This window comes from Pteronotus mesoamericanus, unplaced genomic scaffold, assembly GCF_021234165.1.
Source record: "Pteronotus mesoamericanus isolate MK-2021 breed Mesoamerican mustached bat unplaced genomic scaffold, CSHL_Meso_final scaffold_1186, whole genome shotgun sequence".
NCBI classification, from domain to species: Eukaryota; Metazoa; Chordata; class Mammalia; order Chiroptera; family Mormoopidae; genus Pteronotus; species Pteronotus mesoamericanus.
The window spans coordinates 12020599-12042968 of record NW_026555302.1 but is presented as its reverse complement, the minus strand read 5'-3'; the positions used below and the strand labels follow the sequence as shown (position 1 = coordinate 12042968).

General features: G+C 45.6%; 1 protein-coding gene across 3 annotated transcripts in view; it reads left to right on the top strand.

Annotated features, from left to right (window-relative positions):
• The first annotated feature begins 529 nt into the window (after nt 1–529).
• Nucleotides 530–22370, top strand: part of DNM3 (dynamin 3) — a 382651-nt gene continuing 360810 nt past the window's right edge. For all 3 annotated transcript variants that reach the window (XM_054587765.1, XM_054587764.1, XM_054587763.1), the window contains exon 1: nt 530–765. In XM_054587765.1, the coding sequence (XP_054443740.1) occupies nt 605–765 (161 nt within the window). In that variant the 5' untranslated portion in view covers nt 530–604. The remainder of the gene's footprint in view (nt 766–22370) is intronic.

Here is a 22370-nt window from a genome sequence, read left to right as displayed (position 1 = left end):
CCGGGGACGCCGGAGTCGTTAAAGTTGAATGATTAGTTGGAGTCAGACTACGCAGGGCCTGACTTGGATGCCAGACCGGGGAATTTAGACTCCAACAGGCTGGCCACCCCAGGAAGAGCCGAGTTCTGGAGTGGGGCGTGAGAACGTGGGATTTCCTTTTGGGACTGTACTCTGGGGCGGGGCACTGGTGGCTGCTGCTGGTGACAGTGCTGAGTTGTTAGCGGTGGCAGAGCGTTCCCCCAGACTCCTCCTGTGTAGCTGCTGAAAGCGATCAGTGTCACTTGTGTGCTGACCCAGGCCTCCAACTTTGCTTCTCAGCCTTGGCAGCAGGAGCCGGAGGCGGTGGCATCTGGCCGCAGCTGGGAGGCAGTGCGTGCGCCCGGGGCGCAGGATGTCTGTCTGGGAAGCTTGGGAACGCGGGCGGGGCCGGCGGGGCGGGGTGGGGTCAGAGCCAGGCCCCGCCCCTCCCGCCCGCGCAGGCGCGCTGTGGGCTGTTAGCTGTCAGGAGCTCAGCTGGGGCCAGCGGGCGGCGGATCCCACGGCGGGGCTGGACTGGGCTGCCTGAACCCCGTGGCGGCCTGCGGGTGGCGCGGGCGCGGGCAGGATGGGGAACCGGGAGATGGAGGAGCTGATCCCCCTGGTGAACCGCCTGCAGGACGCCTTCTCCGCGCTGGGGCAGAGCTGCCTGCTGGAGCTGCCGCAGATCGCGGTGGTGGGCGGCCAGAGCGCGGGCAAGAGCTCGGTGCTCGAGAACTTCGTGGGCAGGTGAGCGCGGGCACGGGGGTGGCGACCCGCTGTGGCCCGAGGGGACCTGGGGCTGCTGCGGAACGCGGGGCAGAGCAGCGGGGTCCGGGGCGCGGGCGAGGTCCTCCGCTGCGGGCATCCTCTGTCCCCCCCGCCTGGTGGCCCTCCTGCCTGCCTTTCATCCTGCGATACAAAGCCATTTCCTCCGCGTCCTCCGGCCGGGAGTCGGGGAGGCGTCCGCCCCAGGATTGACTTCCCCAGCCGCGCACGCCAGCCCCGGGCAGCCGGACGCGTGGCGCGCGGGCACGTCCCAGTCCCCTGTCCCCTGTGTTCCCGGCTCCACGACCTTCCTTTCCCTGCCGGCCTCCCCAGGGGCTCGCGGGGCGGTGGGGTTTATCTCCCCCGCCCCCCGAGAGGATGCTCCGCTCTCTCAGCTGCGTCTGCTGTTCGAGACAGTCGTCGCCTGCCCCTGGCAGAGGAGGCGGGGTGCGAGGAGAAAGACCTCGTTTGTTGTGGCGAGGCGTTATCCAGCGACGCTTCCCCACCACTCTCCTCGCGGGGAGTCCAGAATAAAAGCTGGTGTGTTTGCGTGCGCACCTACTCCCAGCTCTGGGCGCATGCCGGAGAAACCGAGGCACAGACTCTGAGCCAGCGGGCGGGCGGCGGATGGGACCTGGGCTGTCCAGGTGCCATGTCATTCCTGCATCATCTCCGAACTGACCGCGTCTTCCTCGCCTGCTCTCTGCGCCCCCTCCCCCAGCAACATCTTCCGTCCCCTGAGCTCTGATTTGCCCCGCGAGTCGTCAAGATAAACAGGCTGCATCTAAATTGTAGCTAGGGGTTTCTTCATGCCCCATAGCACAGAAAAAGCTAAATAATTTAGTTTTGAATTGGGAACGGCATTTCTTCCACTGAGCAATTCAGAAGGGATTAAGTTACCTTAGGGGCCTTGCCTGAGGAGCGCAGACGTTTGCTAAGACAAGCGCGTTTGGAAGCTTTAGCCAGAACCTGTCTCCAGGTAGAGAGACACAGCGGAGGAATGGGCTGGAGGGAGGGCGACCAGAGGTTGCGCTTGACTCTTTTTATTTGGCTGGTTAGTGATTTGGGATTCAGAATGGTCCTGTCCTGTTCCGTTGTTGTTGTTAGTGTTCGGTGGTGATTTAGATACTCCCACGCCTCCCTTGTGAATGTTAGTGTCTGTCAAGTGCATTTTCTGTCCTCTCAGATGATGCTCTATGTCTCGGATGGCGCTATTTTGTCGGGCCCCACACCCGAACTACAAAGCCAAGAAACCTAATAAAAAAAGTGAAATTGCTGACAATTGGCTGGCATTTTTGAGTAAGTCACCTAATCACCTTGCATTGGTTTTTATCCTTTTTTTGAGTGATGAGAACGGTGATGGTGAAGCATTTTGCCTACGTCATCGTAGACATGAAGTGGTGAAGGAATAGGTATTTCAAACACATACACACAACAGTCACACACACTTAAGGGTTTTTACTTTCTTTGATTTATTGCTAATGAAATTCACTAAATTTAAAGTGGTACCCATAGGAAAAACCATGTTCAATGACAATGTATTTTTGGGTTTTCAAACTCCAGAGCATTTAACATGATGCCTTAGTAGTCGTTTAACTACTTTTGGTTTTTAAACAAATACCTAAAGATTAAAATTGTAATTCAAGTGCAATTATATATTTTTATGCATCTTTCATATATTTAGTTGGATGAGCCTGTATTATAAATACATTGTTTGTGGCAAGAGCTTTTGAAGCTAATGTCAGTTTTATGCACATATCTTATTCTATTCTTTAGGTTTTCACATCCAAATACACTTTTTAATAGCATAATAAAATTGTACAGATTCCTCCACACAAGCTATATACTTTGAAATGTGAATTTTAAAAAAGAGATATGGAAGAATAAAATAGTTTAAACATTTTTCAAAATAGAATGAAAGATAGGGATGTTATAAATATTGTACAAAGCAGAGCATTTACCAGAATACATTAATAATGTCATACTTTTTAAAATTTTACCAATAATTGATAACTGTCAGAATGTGAAATCAAAGGATGAACAAAGAGGGAAAAACTCATTTAATAAATATGTAAAGGGTTTATTATCTGTAGAGATGACACCTGCCTAACAGGGTCTATGTATTAGGAGAAAATTTAATTAAAAAGGTCATTTGATTTTAATAAAGGTTTTGGCCTTTGAATTATTGAGGAATCTAATTTCTAATTATAAGCCAACCTTAGAGGAAAAAGGAGTTCTCTCTTAAAATTCATTTTAAGCAGAAAAAACTACTGCATTCCATTATAACCTTTTATCTTTTTATTATCCAGAAGTTTTGCAATAAATGTGAGGATTTTTTTTTGAGGATGAAACTTCCTCTTTCACATGTTTTTAAGACTGACCTATGTGCAGTTATTGAATGTAGTCATAAAACAAAGGGATATTGCTTGTGTAAATTAATAGTGCTTGCTCATCATTTATACTTGTTCTCTTCAAAATAATGATGCATTTTCTCCTCAGTATTTGACAATCCATGTTTAGTGGACTAACTATATCTTCTCCTCTCAGATAGTTTGTTTATATTAGTTTTTTTGGACACCACTGAATGAATTTGGATGTGACTGTGTTTACTTCATTTAACTGTAGCTATAAAATCCAATTTTTGGGTGACAAGTTTGAGATTGTCATGAATAAAATGAGTCATGAATGAACTACTTGTTTGTGATTTTCTTGCTGGAGCGATGAATTTACATATTAATGTGATATAGTGTGAGTAACCAGATTGTTCTTTTGGTTGTTCCGAGCAGATATATGCTGGCAGTGAGAGGCCGCTTAATGTCCAATGAATAGAGGCTGAGACTCATGGTCTGAATATAGGGGTTCACTAGGCTGGCTTGGGGTCTGCCCAGTGGACTCATTTGTGTGCAGAAGAATTGAATTTATTCAACTACCTTTACAATCAGTTGTGTTTTTACAGTACACTGAGATAGTGATAATAATGGTTCCATTTATTGTTTGCTGTGTGAGTGAACATCAGGCGCTGTTCTAGGTGCTTTCACATGGATAACCTTATACAATCCTCAGAAAACCCCAGAGAGGAAGGTTCTCTTAGAGTTCCATTTTGCAGGAGAGGCAGTTGGGATTCAGAGAGTTTGAGTAACCGGCTAAAAGCTAATTTAATGTAAAAACCGTGGCGCGAGGGTTCTGCTGGAGGTGTTGGGCCTCCACACCTGTGTTGTAAGACCTGCGCACGTCTTGCCCCACCACACGGAGACTCACCAGCACCTTCGATAAGTGCTTGGAGCTTCTTTCTTTGATCATACTTAAATAAATAAGAAGCTGCTATGTTAATAATTTTATTCATATTTATTTATGTATATTTACGTTGCCTGCTCATTTCACAGAGGACTTGAAGCAACCCTATATGAAATATCCTTGAAGAGAGCGCCAGGATGTAATTGGGTTGTTTATTTTTCTCTGTTTGAGTACATATAACTTGTTTATAGAGGTGTTAAGTGAAAACTTCTAGTTGCTAATGTGCAAATGCTTTTTAATGATATACTTGTTAGAAACATTTGTTCTTTAATACTAATTATATAGACAGAAGATTCCACATTATTTTACTCTAGCCTGAGTGGTGAATAGACTTTCAATTTGGCACAAAAAGAATAGGTTTTGCGATTATTGGGGACCAAATAAAAGATTTTTTAAATGGCTATGTTGAAAGGAGTTCATTTCAATGTGGAAATGTCAAATAAGGTATGTTTATTTAGTTTTGAGGTTTCTAAAGATGGATTATTTGACTATCAAATTAAAGTTGTTTTGTGGGTGAACTTTAAAAGTGAGCCATTCGATGCTGCTGTTGAATGGACATGACCAGATAATTTTTTAAAAATCCAAAAGTCAGTTATGTGGCTTAGATAGACACTAATCTATTCTTAGGTCCTTTGATTTCAGGAAAATATTTAAAAATTGAAGATGTTTTCATTGTTATCTAATTATAAATGAGATTAGGCATAGAAGCGTTAATATTAGTAAAACTTCTTAATTCAGAAGTAGGTTTATGTTGAGGGAAAAGATTTTTTAAAATATCAAAGCCTCTGAATTAATAAATATTTCTCAACAAATGGCATCCAAGTATTAATGTTATTAGATAAATGGGGGCTATCGATGAAAATGTGATAATTGTTGAAATTCATGCTTCATGGTTCCCAAGACTCCATTTAAATAGAGGATTGGGAACATGAACTTTTAAAATCCAACAATAAATTGCTAAACCTGAAATTACAAAGATATTTTTGCTGAATTAACATTACATCATGTACTTTTAGGTTATCACAAATATGTGGTTGGATTTAATGAACACAATCCATTTAATTTTCTTTATTAATATCTGAGATGCAATGCAATTAGATGAGCTACTCTGGATAGGATATCTTTGTTTTAGAACTTACTGTTATGAATAGATATAAAAAAATGGACTTGATTCGCTTCTTTGAGAATGAAGCTGGGCAGACGGTCGGTCGTTCAGAACTCTGGAGGAGCGGAGACTTAATAGTCTGCTACGCGAGAGGGCAGGCTGTTGGGCTTTCTCCCAGCGGAACACGTTTACTATATTAGGTGGGTTTTTTTAAGGTAGTATCGTTTGCTAGGGCTAATATGCAGAGTTAAACTGTGATGTTTTACTTATTATTTTTATTTAATTTTAAGAGAGAGCTACAAGCAGTTAAAAGAAATAGATGATTTTTTTCTCTCCCTCCAGAGACAAGAGGGCCCCAAGCTAGTGTCCTGAATAGGATGCTTAGCTCTAAGTCTGCTTTGCCCTTTCTCACATGCTCAGCATTAATTTAAACACTCATGGATTATATTATACTAAACACATTTCCCTGAAGTGGAAGGAAATACCTCTTTAGCCTCACTGGACGTCAGGTGTGGCCGCTAGCCCACACTTTCTACGTCTCCCTCAGCTTAGCTGTTTTCACCTCCCCATGTCGATGGGGCCGGAAGCTCCGGGTTAGAGGGACAAGTACTTGGGGAAGGATCATGGCTAGTGAATGGTCAACCTGCGATTTAGCCTTGGACATGACTCCGATTGTTACTGTAGAGAAACATGGGCAGAAAAGTCAGCGAGCACACATTTATTGAGTGCTAAGTAGACTGGATAAGAATGTGGAAGGAAATGTGACTGTGTAGAAGCTGATATATGTATAAAAAGAGAACTGACAACCGGCGGGATGAGACTGCAATATTCGAATGAGTCCATGAGATGAAGACAGTGGGGTATAACACAAACTGGTTGGGACCAAAGAATTTCTACTCGGTCGATGTATTTTTACAGAAAAAGAAAGCAACCCTGAAAAGCTGCAGTTCTGAAACCGAGTTGGGACACAAGTGGAAAGTAGACAGTATTTGAGGTTCCAGTGTCATTTGGCAGCCAGCCTCATTTTAGCCCAAGGCTGCGTGCGCTGAAGTATCAATGTCAGAGCAGGGAGGTGGCGGGCTGCGTCTCAGTGTCTGACTTGACAACAAGGCATTGAATTTAGACTGTCACTTTATCACAGAGAGATACTGGGTGTTGGCGAGGGCCCAGGAGAAGAGGAGCAGGGAAGAAAAGAGGTTGGAGAGATTAAAAATATACCTGGATCTGGCGAAGGCTGATCAAGAGCGGGATGGATTGGACCAGCTGCTCTACAAGGACCTCACAGCACTTCTATTTACGGGAGGTGGAATTCTACAGCCTTTTAAAAGAATAAGGCATTTATTTAAAGCAGTGGAATGAACCAAAGACAAAATGTCAGGGAAAATGTTCAAAAGTCAAATCTGAGAGGGAATGTGTTATTTAGAAAGAGGGAAGGGTAAAGGTGGAGGGTTGACATTAAATGATTTGCATTTCTTGTGTTAATCACCATTCCAGTAAATCAGAAGATTACTAATACCATGTTGGTGATTCCCCCCCCCCCCCCCCCCCCCAGATAGCTCAGCTTTTATTTTATCAGTAGCAAGGACTGGCATTTCACTGGGTTCTGTAAAACATTTTTTCCTCATTTAATTTTTTGCCGACTTCCTGGAGGCACATTAGGATACAGAGAAACCAACAGATTTGCTGAAGGTAAGAAACAGAACCGAGGGCTGAGTTTGGCCCTTGGTGTTCAGAACTGGGAGCTGGGTCGGTTCATCACCTCATCTTCCTCTCCGGGTTGCTTTAAAGCACCTCCCACTCACAGCCACTCGGCTGCCCCTTGTCCGGGTCCCTTCCGTCCGACCAACCTCTCCTTCCTCCTTGGAAATCCCCCCGGTGCTTGTCTGGACAGCAGACAAGCAGTGACTTTTTGTTTTTTTCCCCAGGTGCAATAGTGGAAGGAGACAGGGAGAAGATTTATCTCAGGCGTAAACCAGGTCATTTGTCTGAGATAATATTCTCTACAGTAAATTGTGACTTTGAGGGAACAGATGGGCCCAGGAAAAGACTAAATGAAATGGTAGATGTTGTTAATATTTTGCACCACGTGAGCATATCTAGAAAGACATGTCTGGGATGGTAACTGCCAGGTCTTGCCCAAACCAAGGAGAGCTTCTGAAAAGTTGTATAGAAATAAGTGATATACATGGAAAGGTTGCTATTGAGCAAAATAGGCGGACTTTTGGTAAAATAAAATATATATTTGGGTAGCAAATTCTCGCCCTTCAGATTTGTATGTGTACATTTTTTGTGCTGGTATTCTTCAAGTGAGGCTCATCATTTAACATTTAATTTCAACAAACATTAATATTGTGTTAAATCCTTGATGTTAATTGTTAACAAAGGCAAGATGGTTATTGAGCTAAAAGATGATGTATTTAATTCATGAATTATATGAATGATACAGGATTGCTTTTGGCCTTGTTTTTCTCTAACATTCCTGCTGAGAGTACTCTGTTTCCAGGAGTTGAAAGTGTGTGCCATGGTGCTCCCTTGTGACAGTGTCTCACTTCCATTTCCCACTCCTTCAAGGTCATGATAGGCCCATGAATAACACGCGCATCCCTATTAGCAGTGGGTAGGGATTCTAAAGAGCCTCATTGTCTAACGTTTCAGTGGCTCAGGACTGAAAAGACTAATCCATTTAAATAAGTAATTTGATGGGCGACTAATCTTCTTTATGATATTTTTTTTTTTCTCGGATCCTGAAAAGGCCCATATTTGAAAGGGAGTCATCATACTCTGGTGACAAAGTGCAGGGCTTGCTGAGTGGTGTCGTGGGCCCACCTCGACTCTTGCTCTTAGCAAGGCTCTTCAGTTTAGCATTCTCGTCGGCAAGAGTGAGACGATAATCCAGAGTAAATTTTTAATGCGTGAGTGAGTTCTTAGCAAAGTGATGTAATGTGTAAAGCCCATGATATACTTTCAATAAGTGATGCCTGCGATATTGTAATTTATAAGAGAAATATGTATTTGGTCTTCATCCCAGTTTCCTGCTCATGACTTCTCGAACCCTTAGGCTTTCCTAAGTGTTGGCAGCATAAAGGTGTTTTGTTGTTATGTTAAGGAGGTGACTTGTGGATGTCCCTAGGTCTGCAAACCATGTGGGGGGGCATCCCCAGAGGAACTGACCATGTGATCAGAGGGGATTAGAGGGATGGAACTTTCAGTCCCCTTCCTTCCCACTCCTCCACCTCTGGAGGGAAGAGGGGCTGACGTCAGTTTCAATTACCGGAGCCCAAAGATTTAATCAATTATGCATCAGAACGAAGTCTCCTTTGAAGCCCAAAAGGATGAGCTTCCAAGAGCTGTTGAACTTGTGATTTGGGGACAGGGACAGGGCAGGGAAGCTCTGCGCCCCTTCCCCCTACTTCGCTCCGTGCATCTCTTCCATCTGGCTGTTCTGAGTTATATCTTTTACGACAAATATGAAATCTAGTAAGTAAAATGTTTCTCTGATTCTGTGAGCCACTCTAACAAATTAACTGAACACAAAAAGGGGGTCGTTGGAACCTCCAGTCTATAGTCGGTCAGTCAGAAACGCTGCTGCTAACCGGGCCTGCGGCTGGAATCTGAAACGTGTGTGTGTAGGGGGCGGTCTTGTGGGGCTGAGCCCTTCAGCTGCGACTCTGACACGGACCCCAGGTGCCTCCGAACAGAGGCAAGGCGTCGGGCGCGTCGCTGCTGTCTGAGAATTGCCTGGATGTGTGGGGAGCCTTGTCCAACACACAAGGCAGAGACCGTGCCCAGAAGCTGTTTGTGCCTTTAGGAATCCGGAGCGCTCTGGGCAGTCAACGGAAAAGAGCACATCTCTCGGGAGAGGAAAGAATTTGTGAACCAGTTCTGTGAACAAGGTGGGATTTGAAACGAACACTCAAGAGTAAGAACTGGAGACGTGGAGACGGGGCCAGAGGCACCGAGATCACAGATGGCCGCCTGCTCTGCCGCCTGAAGACTCGGTTGGTTTCTGGGTTGTGCTCGTGGAGACTGCCTCAGTGGTCCTGGCGTGTCGCCATCGTTTTTCAAAAGCTCTCCTGATGCTTCTGATCAGGAGGCAGGTTTGGGAACCTTTGATCACCACTTCCACAGTCCCTGTGATTTCCGCAGCCGTGGAACCGTGTGTCCCTTTCCCTTGAGGACACCGAAACTGCCCTTGCCAAGGTTGCCGATGACTGCCAAACAGCTTAATTTACTTTCCAAGCATTTCTGAACTGGATCGCTTATGCTGAATTCCTACGACTAGGGACCAGGTTCAAGTTGTCATCATTCATCTTGTGGACGATAACAATAGATGTAGTATCTTCCCACTTGGAACCCTTCAGTCTGACTTCCTTCTGCACAGCCATAGCACAGGTGATATGGAATGAAAATGGAGTGATGTCACTGTCTTGGTGAAAACTTTTCCTAATGCCAGCAGTATAAGATGTAAGCTTCTTGGCAAGACATGAAGGCCCTGTGTGGGCGAGCCTTCTAGGTTGTCTCTTTCTCTCTCCTTCAGCTACGTTTAATACCCTGCACGCATTCAGCATGCTGTTTGACATTTCTTTGCCTTTTCACGTAGATCCCTATAGGAATAATGTTATGCTCTTCCACCAGGTTAACTCCTGTTACTCTTAACTCAGCTCGCTTCTCCTGGAAGTCTCAGCCACCTGCCACTCTCTCATATCTCCCAGGTTATTTGTTCCTCTTCCCGGTACCCATAACCCTGAGCAGTTCTTTAATAGTATACTTACTATATTGTACTAAATTATCTTATCTACTTCCACCATTAAATTGCGCACTTCTTGAGGGCAGAGTCAGCTTATTTATCTTTGCTGATAGCACATAGCAACTCCTAAATAAATGTTGAATGAATGAATTAACATGTATGAGGGAGAGGTTTCAGCCTTTGTCATTCCTGGCTTACCTATAGCATATGATGCTGTTTATTGACCGCTCACTGTGTGCCAGACACTGTTCTGAGCAGCAAAAAGACACTAACAAGTGAGCAGGCAAGCTCCCGGTCCTTGTGGGCCTTGCAGTCCAGTGAAAATACCAATAATAAACAGATAATAAATGTTTAATCATAAGTGGGTGTGGATGCTGTCACGGAAATGATCAGGGCACAGAGACCAAGCCTGATAAAGGGGGACATATGTATAGGCAGGCCAGGGATGCTTGTCTCTGACCAGGTGCCATAACCACAGAGGGACAAGGGTCTGCCACGGGAAGAGCTAGGGCAGAGCGGTCTGTGCAGACGGAGCAGCACACAGTGAGGCTGCTGTTGGGGTATCAAATGGCTGCGCATGGGAGGAACGTAAGGCGAGTCTGTGTCATGAGAGCCCATGGGGCGGGGGAGAAAATATGGCCAAGGAGGGTAGCCAAAGGGAGTTTGTGCAGGTTTGGTCAAAAATAGTTTCCTTGGTGTGCAGAGTACAACAGCAAGCAACCAAAGGAAGGATTTTAATCAGAGGAGTGACAGAATGTGATTTATATTAAAAAAAGTGACTGTGGGTCAGTGCTGTCTAAGACGGTAGTCAGAACCCCCTGTGCGCCTGTGGCTAAAGATCTCGAGAAGCTGATTTCCAACTTTAGTAATTTTAATTACTCTAAACCTAAATTCAAAAACATAATTGATTCAGGTATTTGGAGCTTTTAAGAGGCTGTGGTAGGAGCCCCGCTGGAGAGAGTGAAGAAGGCCATGGGAAGGGAGGGGGGGATGGAGTGAGCAAGGACAGTGTGGAGACGCCTCTTCTGGAAGAAGCCAGAAGAGGGTGTGGGGCGGAGGGCGAGTACTTCCCACGGGAGATAACCAAGCATTTTTGTTTCTAGCGGGAACGATCGGCGATGACACAGGGACGAAAGGGGGCATGGGGACAGGCAGTGGGAGAAGATCCAGAGGTCCTGGGGGTGTAAGGTCTCTTACCAGGGGAGGAGAGAGCCCAAAGGGCAGCGGAGCTGGCACAGTCACGAGAGGCCCCGGGGACGACAGGGAGCTCCGGTCTGATGAGTGGATGGGGAGGGAGGACCGAAGGGGGGAGGGAAAGGTGAGTGGAGGATATCTGAGGAGACGGGCATGGGAGCTCTTGGAGAAATACATTCCAATGGATATGAAATGGCCCTTTTTAAAGTCAAAAACAGTTACGTGGACTTTCTAAAATGCACGTTTTATCAAATCACTCTACTGCTGAAGCCCCTGTTACCCAGCTTCGCATGACACGCTGTTTCCTTCACAGTCTGCCATCTGCCCTGCTGCCTGTTCTCCTCCCTGACCCTCCCCCTTCACGTGGCGTTTAGTCCGCTGAACTGCTCAGTTCCTAGAAGATGTCAAGCCCTTTCAAGTCCCCAGGGCTTAACACATGCTCCCCTTCACCTGCCTAATCCAACTCACATTTCACGACGCAGCTACTGTCTCTTCTCGGAAGCCTTCCCTCAGCCTACAGGTGGAAGGGATTCACTGATCTATGTTGAAAGACAGGCGATGCTAAGAGCTGTGTTGCACTCGAAGCTCTTTGGACACAGGATTCCCCAGAGAGTTAGTGTCGTGTGCACAAAAAGCCAAAGGCTTTTGAATGTATATGGTTTTCTGAGTTTGTTTCCCCATGTGCAGAATGGAGATAATATAAATGATCTCAATTTCTTCTACAAAGTCTAAAAAGTGGCTTTTTAATGTCTAATACATAGACTCCTCAATAAGTTATGGTTGAAGAATAGACCTTAAGCAAAGATTTAGATGTAGCCAAACATGCCTGAGAGATCCTCTCCTTTGCAAGGATCCTCAGGACACTGGTTGATGTAAAATGTTGCGCTTCCTGGGCATAATATTTAAGACAAATAGGAAGACCTAGAATGAAAGACTATTTTTCTAAAAGGTAATGTGTCTTCAGAATGACCTGTAGATTTCCTGGCTAGGACCCATGGGTGGTTGAGCGGAGGAATACATTTGGTGTAGAAGGAAAGTGTGTATATTTGGATCTACCCGGAATCCTTCCCAGTAAGGTGCCCAGGTGCCTGGAGGGCACGGCAGTGAGGGGGACTAGACCTGGTGGCTGGTTAAAAGGAGCTAACAGTTGGCAATAAGGCTTGCCAGGGGAGAGGGCAGACTCCCAGTTGTCTATCACACAGACTGGACTTGTAGACGTGTAGTGTGTCGAATGGAGGCCGCTGAGCTCAGAAAAGGGTCTTTCCTCTGAGGCTGAAGCCAAGACACAAAGAGATCGTGGTTCACATTCAAAATACACCCCCTCCCCCAAAGCACCTCTGTTTGGAATGGGATATAACATTTACCGTTGAATTGTTACTGTGTGGCCTGTTTCATTCAGTAGCTTCTCTCTTTAAAACATGGTACATAAATGAAGTCTTTGTAAATCGTTTTCTTATACCTTTGTATTATTATATTAGAGATGCTTTAATTTTCAGATTTTGCTCGCCAAATGTTTATAATTATTCCTTAAAGTTTTTTTCTTATCATGGAATGTAGAGTTTTAATTTAGAGAGAATCTTTTTTGTAATTAAGTTAATCATTCTTTAATTTACCCTTTAAAACATAGACATTTAAAATCTAGGAGGCTTTGTTAGTTGGGGAGAAACATTCCTCTGTAATTCATAAGAAGTTAGCTATCATCCCTGAAAATAAAGCCATTTTTGAATATAAATTTGCTTACATCTACTTTCCCTCAAAGGATTTGAGGTGGCTTTCTACAAGCCATATTTATTCATTCAGTTATTTTTTTTAACAACTCATTGTGGAGATAGTGGACACAGAAAATGAAACAATGAAGTAAAAGCGAAGAGGCAGGGCCAAGGAAAAGAAGTAATAAGGTATGACCTAGAAATGGAGAATAGGAGATTTCCAAATGTGAAGGCTATCCTAAAAGTGGACTTGGACACGTGTAAGCACCCTGGTAGTTAGCGGGAAAGCGAAATATGGCTTCTTATCAGAGAGAACGAAGAAACCTTTCTCTTCATACTATTTCCTCTAAAGCTGAGTCAAAAACAATTTCTCGCATTTTGTAACAGCCAGTAATAGCTTCCTTCCTCCGGATCTTGCCGATGAACAGGATTCAGCTGGGCAGGTGAAGCTGCGGTCTTGAGCCTGGGTCTCGTTTTCTGATGCCTGCTGAGATTGCCGCAGTAAATGCTCAGGTGCTTACTAGTAGATTCATCATGTTGCCCAGGCGGCTCCCTCCCTATGTGTATGGATGGACTTCACTGTTCTCATAGTCAACAGACGCGACTTGCCTGTTTTCTCTCCGCCCTCCTTCCCCGGCACCTGCTCAGTTCCGTGAGTCTGCCCCGGCGGCGCCTGCGCTCTCCGGCGCTCTTCCGTCTGGGCAGCTGTCCGCCTGGTTCAAGAACTTACCTCCCTCTTGTCTGTCTATTGTAATCGCTATTGAAGAGCCTCCGTGCTCCAGTGTCACCCCCGTCGAAGTCAGATGAAATACTGTGCCAGAGCTCCCTTAAGGCAAGGCTCTAATCATCCTCACTCCCTTTTCTCACATAATTATAACCCTAACACCTTGACACCACAGTTAACGTTTTCCATGGTCTGGACACCAGCTCAATTACTTCCCAGCATGTCTTCCATTCCTCCCTCACACCAAGGCACCCCTTCCCGGAACACGCGACATCCCTGTGCCTTCGGCCCCACCCCCAACCCCGGTGCAATCACTCCTACTGCTTCCTCTGTCTCGGGGGCTTTTGCTCTTCTGTTCCTCTCATTTTATTTCAGTTCATTAAAACTTTATGGAGTGTTCACTATGTGCACAGGATTGTGCCAGCCATTGTGGATTCAAAGATGAGAACGCTCCCCTCTCCCAGAGAGGTCTCACAAAGTGTCCGAAGAACTGGTACACTGGCATTTACAGCTGCACCTTCTACAAAGCCTTCCTGATCTCCCCGCTTCAATAGATTTTACCTCCTTTTATGTTTTCTTTAAAGCCTTCACTTGTATTTTTAAATAGGCCTTATCAAATCCTAAATATGACTGATTTTATATGCTCCATTATTTTATAAATGTCTCTGCATCACATTGCCTACATCCTGAGGCCCTAATGCGCGACACGTGATAAGTGTCCCATGGCAGGTGTTCGGTGGGTTTTTTCAGGATTGTGCACATGGTCAGGTGGCCGAGCTGGCTTTGTGTCCTGAGAAGAAGGTGTCGTTGTCTGTCGAAATACTCCCAGCCAGCTGTGTTTTCAGGGTCTCTTTTTACAAGCTGTTTTTAGGTCTTATTTTAAAAGCTTAGGTGCCTGTAAGGTTCTAATAAAGGCCAAGCATTTCAAAACATTTTGACTATGGGTGTAACCGCACATGGAGCACAGCCTTTGAAGTCCAGGAACTGCACAGGACCCGTGGAGAAGAGCTGGGAGTGGCCTGGGCAGGGGCAGAGTCGGACCTGCGACCGTGCCCCATGCAGGGCGAGCGAGCCGAAGGTCAGGCTTGGACAGGCTTGAAGCAAACTTGTATCCTGTGGGAGGCGATGGCCCTTGACATGTGATGCGGTTCTGTGGCCAGCCTGCTGCAGTGGTTTCCGGTTAAGCACTTGAGCACTGCTGCCCTCCTTGCCCCCACCAAGACCACATTATTCCACTAGAAACCCTGTGCTTAAATATGGCTGCTCGTGCTTTCCCCATAAAATATTTGCAATATAGAAGTCACATCTGTGCCAGGTTATAAAAACGTCCCATTTGTGGTCCATCCAGTCTATACCTCTCCTGCTATAGACACCTGAGTAACGTGTGAAGGGGAGATGCAGGGCAATACATTTACCATAACCTGCTATATTTTCTCTATCAGAGATGCTACAGTGTTAAAATGCACCATTATTTTATATATAGCTAATAAAGAAGAAAGAAAAACCACTGTCAATTAAACAGTCCTTTCCTGTCCCTTAGAAGTTTTATTTCATACTTACTAGAAAAGCTCTCAGACTTTATAGGAATAGATTTTTATCATCTGTCCCTCCCATGCACATGTACATTGTAAGCTGTGAATGATTTGAATTGGTTAATTATCCCCTGAACTTCACTTTGGGTCCAGCTCCTGAATTCCCCTTGCGTGCGTGACTGGCGCCCTGTTTTCCTGCCCCGCAGCATCCCCCATGCTGTTTGTTAAGGGTGTTGGTGCCGAAGCATTTCTTTAAAGGGGGTGAGAGGAGTGTTAATTCCTCACAGACAGGATCTCTCAGAGTAAACCAGGTCTGGAATTCTTTGGTTCCTGCCCTGGGACCCACCCTCCTCGGTGAGGGTGTCGAGCGGTGTCCAGAGGACAGCCCGTGGCATGCCAGGCATCCGGCTTCTCCATGGTCTGCCCAGGCCAAGGGGCAGAAGCCGAAACGCCCCGACGTACTTGGTGCCACGCCAAAGGATTTTTCCTGTTTTCAGCTGCGGCACTGCAATTTGCGCATTGTGTGAATGAGTGGAAAATTTTGAGCAAGAAATAGCGTCATGCCAGATCTATCTGAAATGTCAAATCCACCGAGTTAATGGCATCTTCACAGACATGCATAATTGAGTTAGAGATGTCACAACTTAGACAATTTTTCAGGTAGAAAGAAAGGAGGAATAGCCGCTCTTATTATAAGTCAGTGCTTCTTGGCAACTCCGCTTGCTTTGTTAAGCAGGGAGTGGTCTTATCTATTGAAAAACTTCATTTCTTGTTTGCTCTCTTTCATTGCTAGAGCAATCGCAGTACAAGAAGGAACAAAAGAAGCTTCTTGGTGTCCTTTATAGAATTCCTTAGGCCACAGTTGCGTGGCTAATGGATTCTGCATGTGGGCTTGTTTTAAGTCTCCCTGGCCATTGTGTATGTGGTCTTTTGGAGAAAACCATTTGTGAATGCTTTTGGTGCACACGCTGTTGCCTTCCCCTTGAATTAAGTTATATGAAACCACCTGGCTCTAGCCCAGGGCCTTTTTCTCCCCCCGTCCCCCCCCGCCATCTGGTGCTGCCCTCCATGTGCTGAGGGATGGCCGTCCACAAGCGCACGGCTTGGCCACACAGGGTCTGCCCAGTCTCAGCTTCCCAAGGTCTCTAGTGAGTGATTTCCACTCTTGCCTATGTTTGTCTCTTCCGAGGCATTTCCTCATAAGGGAAGTGGGTAGTTACATCTGTCATTTCTAGTTAACTGGTGAGCTGTGCCGGTTTACTCTAGAATTTCCCTTCTCTAGCTGACACTCATCTGGTCTCTCCTGTACCCATATCCACGTAGGAACGGAAACTCTTGACCTCCAGTTTTCTGGCTGTTTGTTGTCTCTTTTTTCATCTACTTAATTACTAATCGAGTCCTGTCATGACTGATAATCATTTGTTGTCACTGAGATGTGATGGTGGGTTATCATTGCTATTTTACTGCTCTGCCTTATTTTTATTGTTTGAGAAATTAAAACTAATGCTTCTAGGCCATAAATGTTTCATGCTACCTCAAGGCAGAAATCAGCTTATTACCAGTTACTTTCAGTTTAATTTAAGCTTCAACTAGTTCAAGGAGGGGACTGATAGCTTGTACGTGGACTCCAGTTAATTTTTAAATGCAGGAAGCTCCGCCCTTGCCTACAGCTTCAGTTAGAGCGGCCTGCCTCTGACACCCGGCTCCCTTCCCTAGTCATTTGGGTCGCAGAGCCATAGTCCGGCAGCATGGGCGGCAGGCACCGGGCGTGCAGGTGTAACACAGGCGAGGACACAAATGCGCAGTGAAGAACTGACCCCGCAGTCAGGTTCTGATGGCGCGCTTCAGGGCCTGTTCAGGCCCAGTACCCCTGCTGCCGTGCTTCCTGTTACTGTGAGAATAATGGATAACAGAGTGGAGCTTCGGTTCTCGAACTCAACTCATTCCAGAAAACTGTTCGACCACCCGTCTGTTCGAAAGCAGAATCTCCTTTGTCTGCCCCCTGAGAGACACATGACTGATCATACAAGTATCAGCGTGAAAGTGTCAATGGGTGGAGAATTGGGACTTGAAGTTTTGTTAGGCAACAGAGACATTGTTTCTGTGAACAACTTGGTCGAGAACCAAATTGTTCAAGAACCAAGGTGTTCGAGAGCCAAGGTTTGACTGTCGTATCTGTGTGATGTGCATTGCCCCTTATAGTCCTTACTGACTTAAAGTAACATTGGTAACTATATCATTTTTATGGACTCCCACTATATCCTCATTAGGAAGGCATTACTGAAGATAAATTTTAAGTGGGACCAATGGACAACTAAAGTGTTTTTCCTTTCATTGTGAGCTAGCCTTCATCAGGGAGTCTCTTACTTATTTGGCACTTGTAAACCTTTGAAGTTTCTCAGGCATTGTTCAGTGTTCTGCAAATAAAAAGTGAAGAGCTGATCATCAGTTAAGTAGGTTTCTATGAAACACTCACTATTTGCCGACCAATGTGCAACACAGATTATGTATCAGAAAGAACATATTCTGGTCCTTGCATTCATATTATATTCTCTTGGAGAGAGATAAAACATGAAACATTAGGAGACAGCATGAGGCTATAAAATGCTGAGCAGAACACAGCCTGGTACGAGAGCAGCCTGTTCTTGCAGTGGGCAGTCCAGGGGGAAGTAGCCCTTGTGGAAAAGTAGTGTCTAGGAGGGGTTTATGAAAGAGGGGCACATAGGTGGGCCCTGGAGGATGGGGGGCTTGGGAAGACAGAGAAGGCAGCGGGCATGTCTGGGGCAGGAGTGGCATGGGGAACCCTTGAAACAGCCTGGGGGCGCCGGGAACAGGCTGGGCACGCGGCCGAGTTCATGCCAAAGGAGGGAAGCTTCCAAACAAGCTCAGATGCTCCAAGTCAGGAGTTTGCAGCGGACGTTGTCTGAGGGGCTGGGGCAGAGGGGACCGTCTGGGGTTGAGGGAGACCAGGAGGAGGCAGCCCACACTGCTGAGTGATGCAGTGCTCAGGCGTGTGTCCTCACCGTTCTGTGGTCAGAGCCTGGGGCCATGGGAACAGGTGGACACGCTGCTGTCCGGGAGCCGATTTTCCAAAATGCAGAGCAACTCTTCCTCAACTTCCAAACAAAACGAAGTACCATCTCCTCTCAATATATATCATAGTTTCATTTCCAGAAAATTCGGTACATTGCCAAAACCTGTGTTTGTACTATGTAAATCAGAGCTAGGTTCCCGCTCAGGTAGTCCCACCTATATGAGTGGGGAGCAAAAGGGTAGAAAACCATGCAGGACGCGGGAAGGTTGTTCAATGTAGGGGACGCGACCGTGAATCCAGGGTGTTTAACATCCCTGGGCGTGCAGTTGGTGTGAAGCATCCCCACAAATTCCCAACTTGCACTCGCTTGGTGCCCACAGCGCTACGCGTGTTACCAGTGACAGTATCACTTGCATACCCTAATTTCCTTTTTTTTTTTTTTTGCAAAAGTATTTGATTGTTGTTGTTTTGCTATTGTTTTCCCCACCTGCCAAAGAGAATATATAAAATGTAATCCTTGAATAACTCTGGGGCCACGTATTAAGTGTTTTCTATAGGAAGATAGATTCTGTAGGTTTAAGAGGCAGTAAATTCTTTATTTAATTGAAACAATTGCTAAGCCTCGCCTGACTGCCAGGTCCATACCCTTAGGAGCTGTGGCCTCGCTGTCATGGAGTTGGCTACCAGCCCATCAGGAAAGTCAGGTGCATGACGAGGGGTATGTGGAGAATTTGAGATATGACAAAACCTTCTAGAGGGTGGAGGGAAGGCCAGGGAACATGACAGAGATTGGCACATTTGAGTTAAATCTGAAAGAATGAGTATAATTATAGCAGGATTTGAAGAGTGCCTTACTTTGTAATAGAAAATTGAATTTGAAACCACCTTTCATGATATATTTATTATACAGACTTGGCAACGTCTTACCAAATGCCTGGTATTTCTTGAGATGATAAAGCTTCTTTGCTGTCCTCCACTTCTATTTTCTTTTTTTTCCAGTTAATTTTTCTGTTATTTGTTCTTACATCCTTGTATCTGATCTTCTCAATAGTCCATGAGCATAGGAATGTGTGCATTCTATTTTACTGCCTCTCCCATAGTGCTGAGCATGGAGTAGCCCCTTAGTGAACATTTGACCTTAGGTATTGTCAGAATAGTTCATGTAGCAACGAGTGAGTTATTCATTGCTCGGAACTGTTTCTGTCTCTTTTCCTATTAGCATTTCCTAGGAAATGGGAAGCCGTCATGTTCGTAACTGGGGCACTAGGAGGACAGTTTCTTCCGGTCTTGGCATGTCGGTCCTGAGTTGTGCTGAGTCTGTGTCGCTTTTCTCCTAGTCCTTTTTTTAGGTAAGAGAAAATGTGGAAAGCTAATATCTTCTCTGCAAGTTACAAAAAGTACCACTCAGAAGGCCTTTTTCTGAATATATTTCTCATCAGGTCCACCGCAGACAAGATGTTCTTTCTCTTTTGGGAGCCGGTCGAAGAGCATGGTTATAGATGTACTTTTTCATGGCTAAGATTAAATTTGATAATATTTGTAAAAGCACAAGCTGTAAGGTATTACAGAAGTCATTCTTTTAAGATTGAGGGAGAAGTAAAAACAGCAACAAGGAGCAAAATTTTTCCGTAATTACTCTTAGTGTCTGTGTCTCAAATCTGATATAATTTGCGAAGGCACTTGATCAGCTTTGTTAACTCACACTTTACTGTTGTAGTTGGTGGATGGGTTTGAATATTTGGAGATATAACAGCGTCAGTTCTTTAAGTCAAGTTGAACCAAGAGGACACTTTTTTCCTCAGTAACATGGTATGTACTTCGCAGGGCTGTTGTGAGTCTCCGTAATGGGTTTGAAGGGTACAGCATGGTGCCTAGGCTGTGGTAGGTGCTCCATCCCCATAAACGTTTGCTATAAAGTATTACTTTTATTTAAAAGGTTATTTAAAACTGCAAATTCAACAGATATTTATTGAACACCTACTCTGTGAGACACTATTTTTTTTATTGGTTTTTGAGAGAGAGAGAGAAACAGACATCCATTTGTTCTACCTATTTGTGCATTTATTTGTTGATTCTTGTATGTGCCCTGACGGAATCAAAACCACAACCTTGACATATTGAAACAATGCTCTAACCCACGGAGCCACCCAGCCAGAGCTGTCGGGCACTGTTTTCGTTCTAGAGAACGAAGCGCATCAAGCAATCAGACACCTGTCCTCCAGGAACCCACATCCTGACTGGGAGATGGGCGAACGCCGAGCATAAGAAGTAAGTAGATTACGTGGCAGGCTGCACGGCGAGGGTTGGGGCTGTGGGCCACGGGAGGGGGAAGCAGAGCAGGGGCATCAGGACTGAGGGGGAGGCACAGGCCTGGGGACGACGGCGTTGATCGCGTCTCTCATCCTCAGCTGGCACTGCAGATGCCAAAATAAGTGACTTAAGTTGGGAGAAATTGGTCTCCAACTAAGGACAGGCAGCTTTTGGGAGGTAAGAAGGGACATCTTTTAAAGAAGTATTCAGCACTGCCCCACACCTTGTTTTAAAGAACAGTGCTGCAACTCCAGAAGCTGTGACAGTATCCGATGTTCTTAATCAGGAGGCTTAAAACAGTGAAAAGTTGGCCCCGGCCAGGTAGCTCAGTTGGTTAGAGCATCGCCCCGATACACCAAGGTTGCGGGTTTAATCCCCGGTTGGGGCGCACGCACACAGGAAGCGATCAGGGAGCGCGTGAAACAACAAATCAATGTTTCTCTCTCTCTCCTTCCTCTCTCTCTCAAAATTAAAAAAAAAAAATCCATAAAACAATGAAAAGTTATGTACTCCTCCCCTGCTTTCTCCAGAATGTACAAAAATGACGTTCATTTATCTTTCTCTTCAATGCGCGTAGAATAAGTGTTCCTAGTGGTACGATATTGTCAGGTCTTTCCTCAGGAGTGATTTGCTTTACTTCCTAATCGATTTAGCTCTAATCCAAACCAGAGGCACACTTATGTTGATTCTCTCATTATGGACGTTATTACTGTGAACGCTTCCAAAAGTAAGAATGTTTCTATTTTCCTTTGAGTGTCCCTCGCCCTCAGGGAAGACGTGCGGGAGGTCTCCTGCCAGAGCTAACGTGTTAAAACGCGCTGTTCAGTCATTGGGCGGCAGACAGCTCTTCCTCTGGAGCTCATTTGAAAACTGCCTGTAATGAGAACTCCGTTTTTTCATTTCCTAACCAGAGATAGTGGTTTTTCTATATTTTAAAATTGTATGTCACATGCATACCCCAATATGCAAACATACCTATTTTTCAGATATCTAGGTTTTCAGATATTAAAACTGGATGCTATTAATAGAGGTACATGCATTGTGTATAGATATGTGTCTACCCATAAAAGCGTATATTAGTGATTAAGTTAATTAAAGTTTTTATTTAAAGTTTTTATTTATTTTTAGAGAGAGGGGAAGGGAGAAAGGGAGGGAAAGAAACATCTATGTGGGGTTGCCTCTCATGCGCCCGCCCACTGGGGACCTGGCCCTCCACCCAGGCCTGTGCACTGGCTGGGAATCGAACTGGTGACCCTTTGGTTCACAGGCTGGCACTCAGTCCACAGAGCCACACCAGCCAGGGCCACTTTTTATTATTTGAAACCGCTGGGGAAACCAGCAGGTCCCCGGGTAAAGGTCCCTTGAGATGAAGCTGACTGCGGCATCCGTGCACGTGAGCAGGGCTCGGCCTTTCAGTGGCGCTGTGCTGGTTCTCATGCTGAGGCGGTGCCGTGAGGAGGGCGTGCAGTGGTGCAGTTGATGGAACTGGATTTTTGAAAATGATATGGAAACACCATGTTTTTATGATCAAAATATGATATTCAGAGTTCATCACTTGTCAAACACCCACGTGTGATTAGTGAGCCTGTGTGACCTGCTGGATTTGCCCTTCAGTCCACTTCACCATTGCATTGTCTGAATTGTGTGCACTGAAGCTTCTAAAAATGGCAACTGAACAAAAGGACGACAGTCTGTCCCCTCTTATTTTCTCCCCCCCCCGCCCTTTGTCACCGCCTGTGTAAATCATGTCTGTGTGTGTTGGTGGTTGGAATGCCACCTCGTGGGAAGGAGGCCCTCCCGGTAGCCACCTCCCTCTCCTCCCTCTGACTCTCTGGGCCCTGGGCTGCTCTGGGGCCTCGCTGCCCCCTGCGCAGCTCTGCTGCTGTTCCCACGGGGCCCTTGCTGCCCGTCGGACCTGGCTGACCGAATGGCATTCGT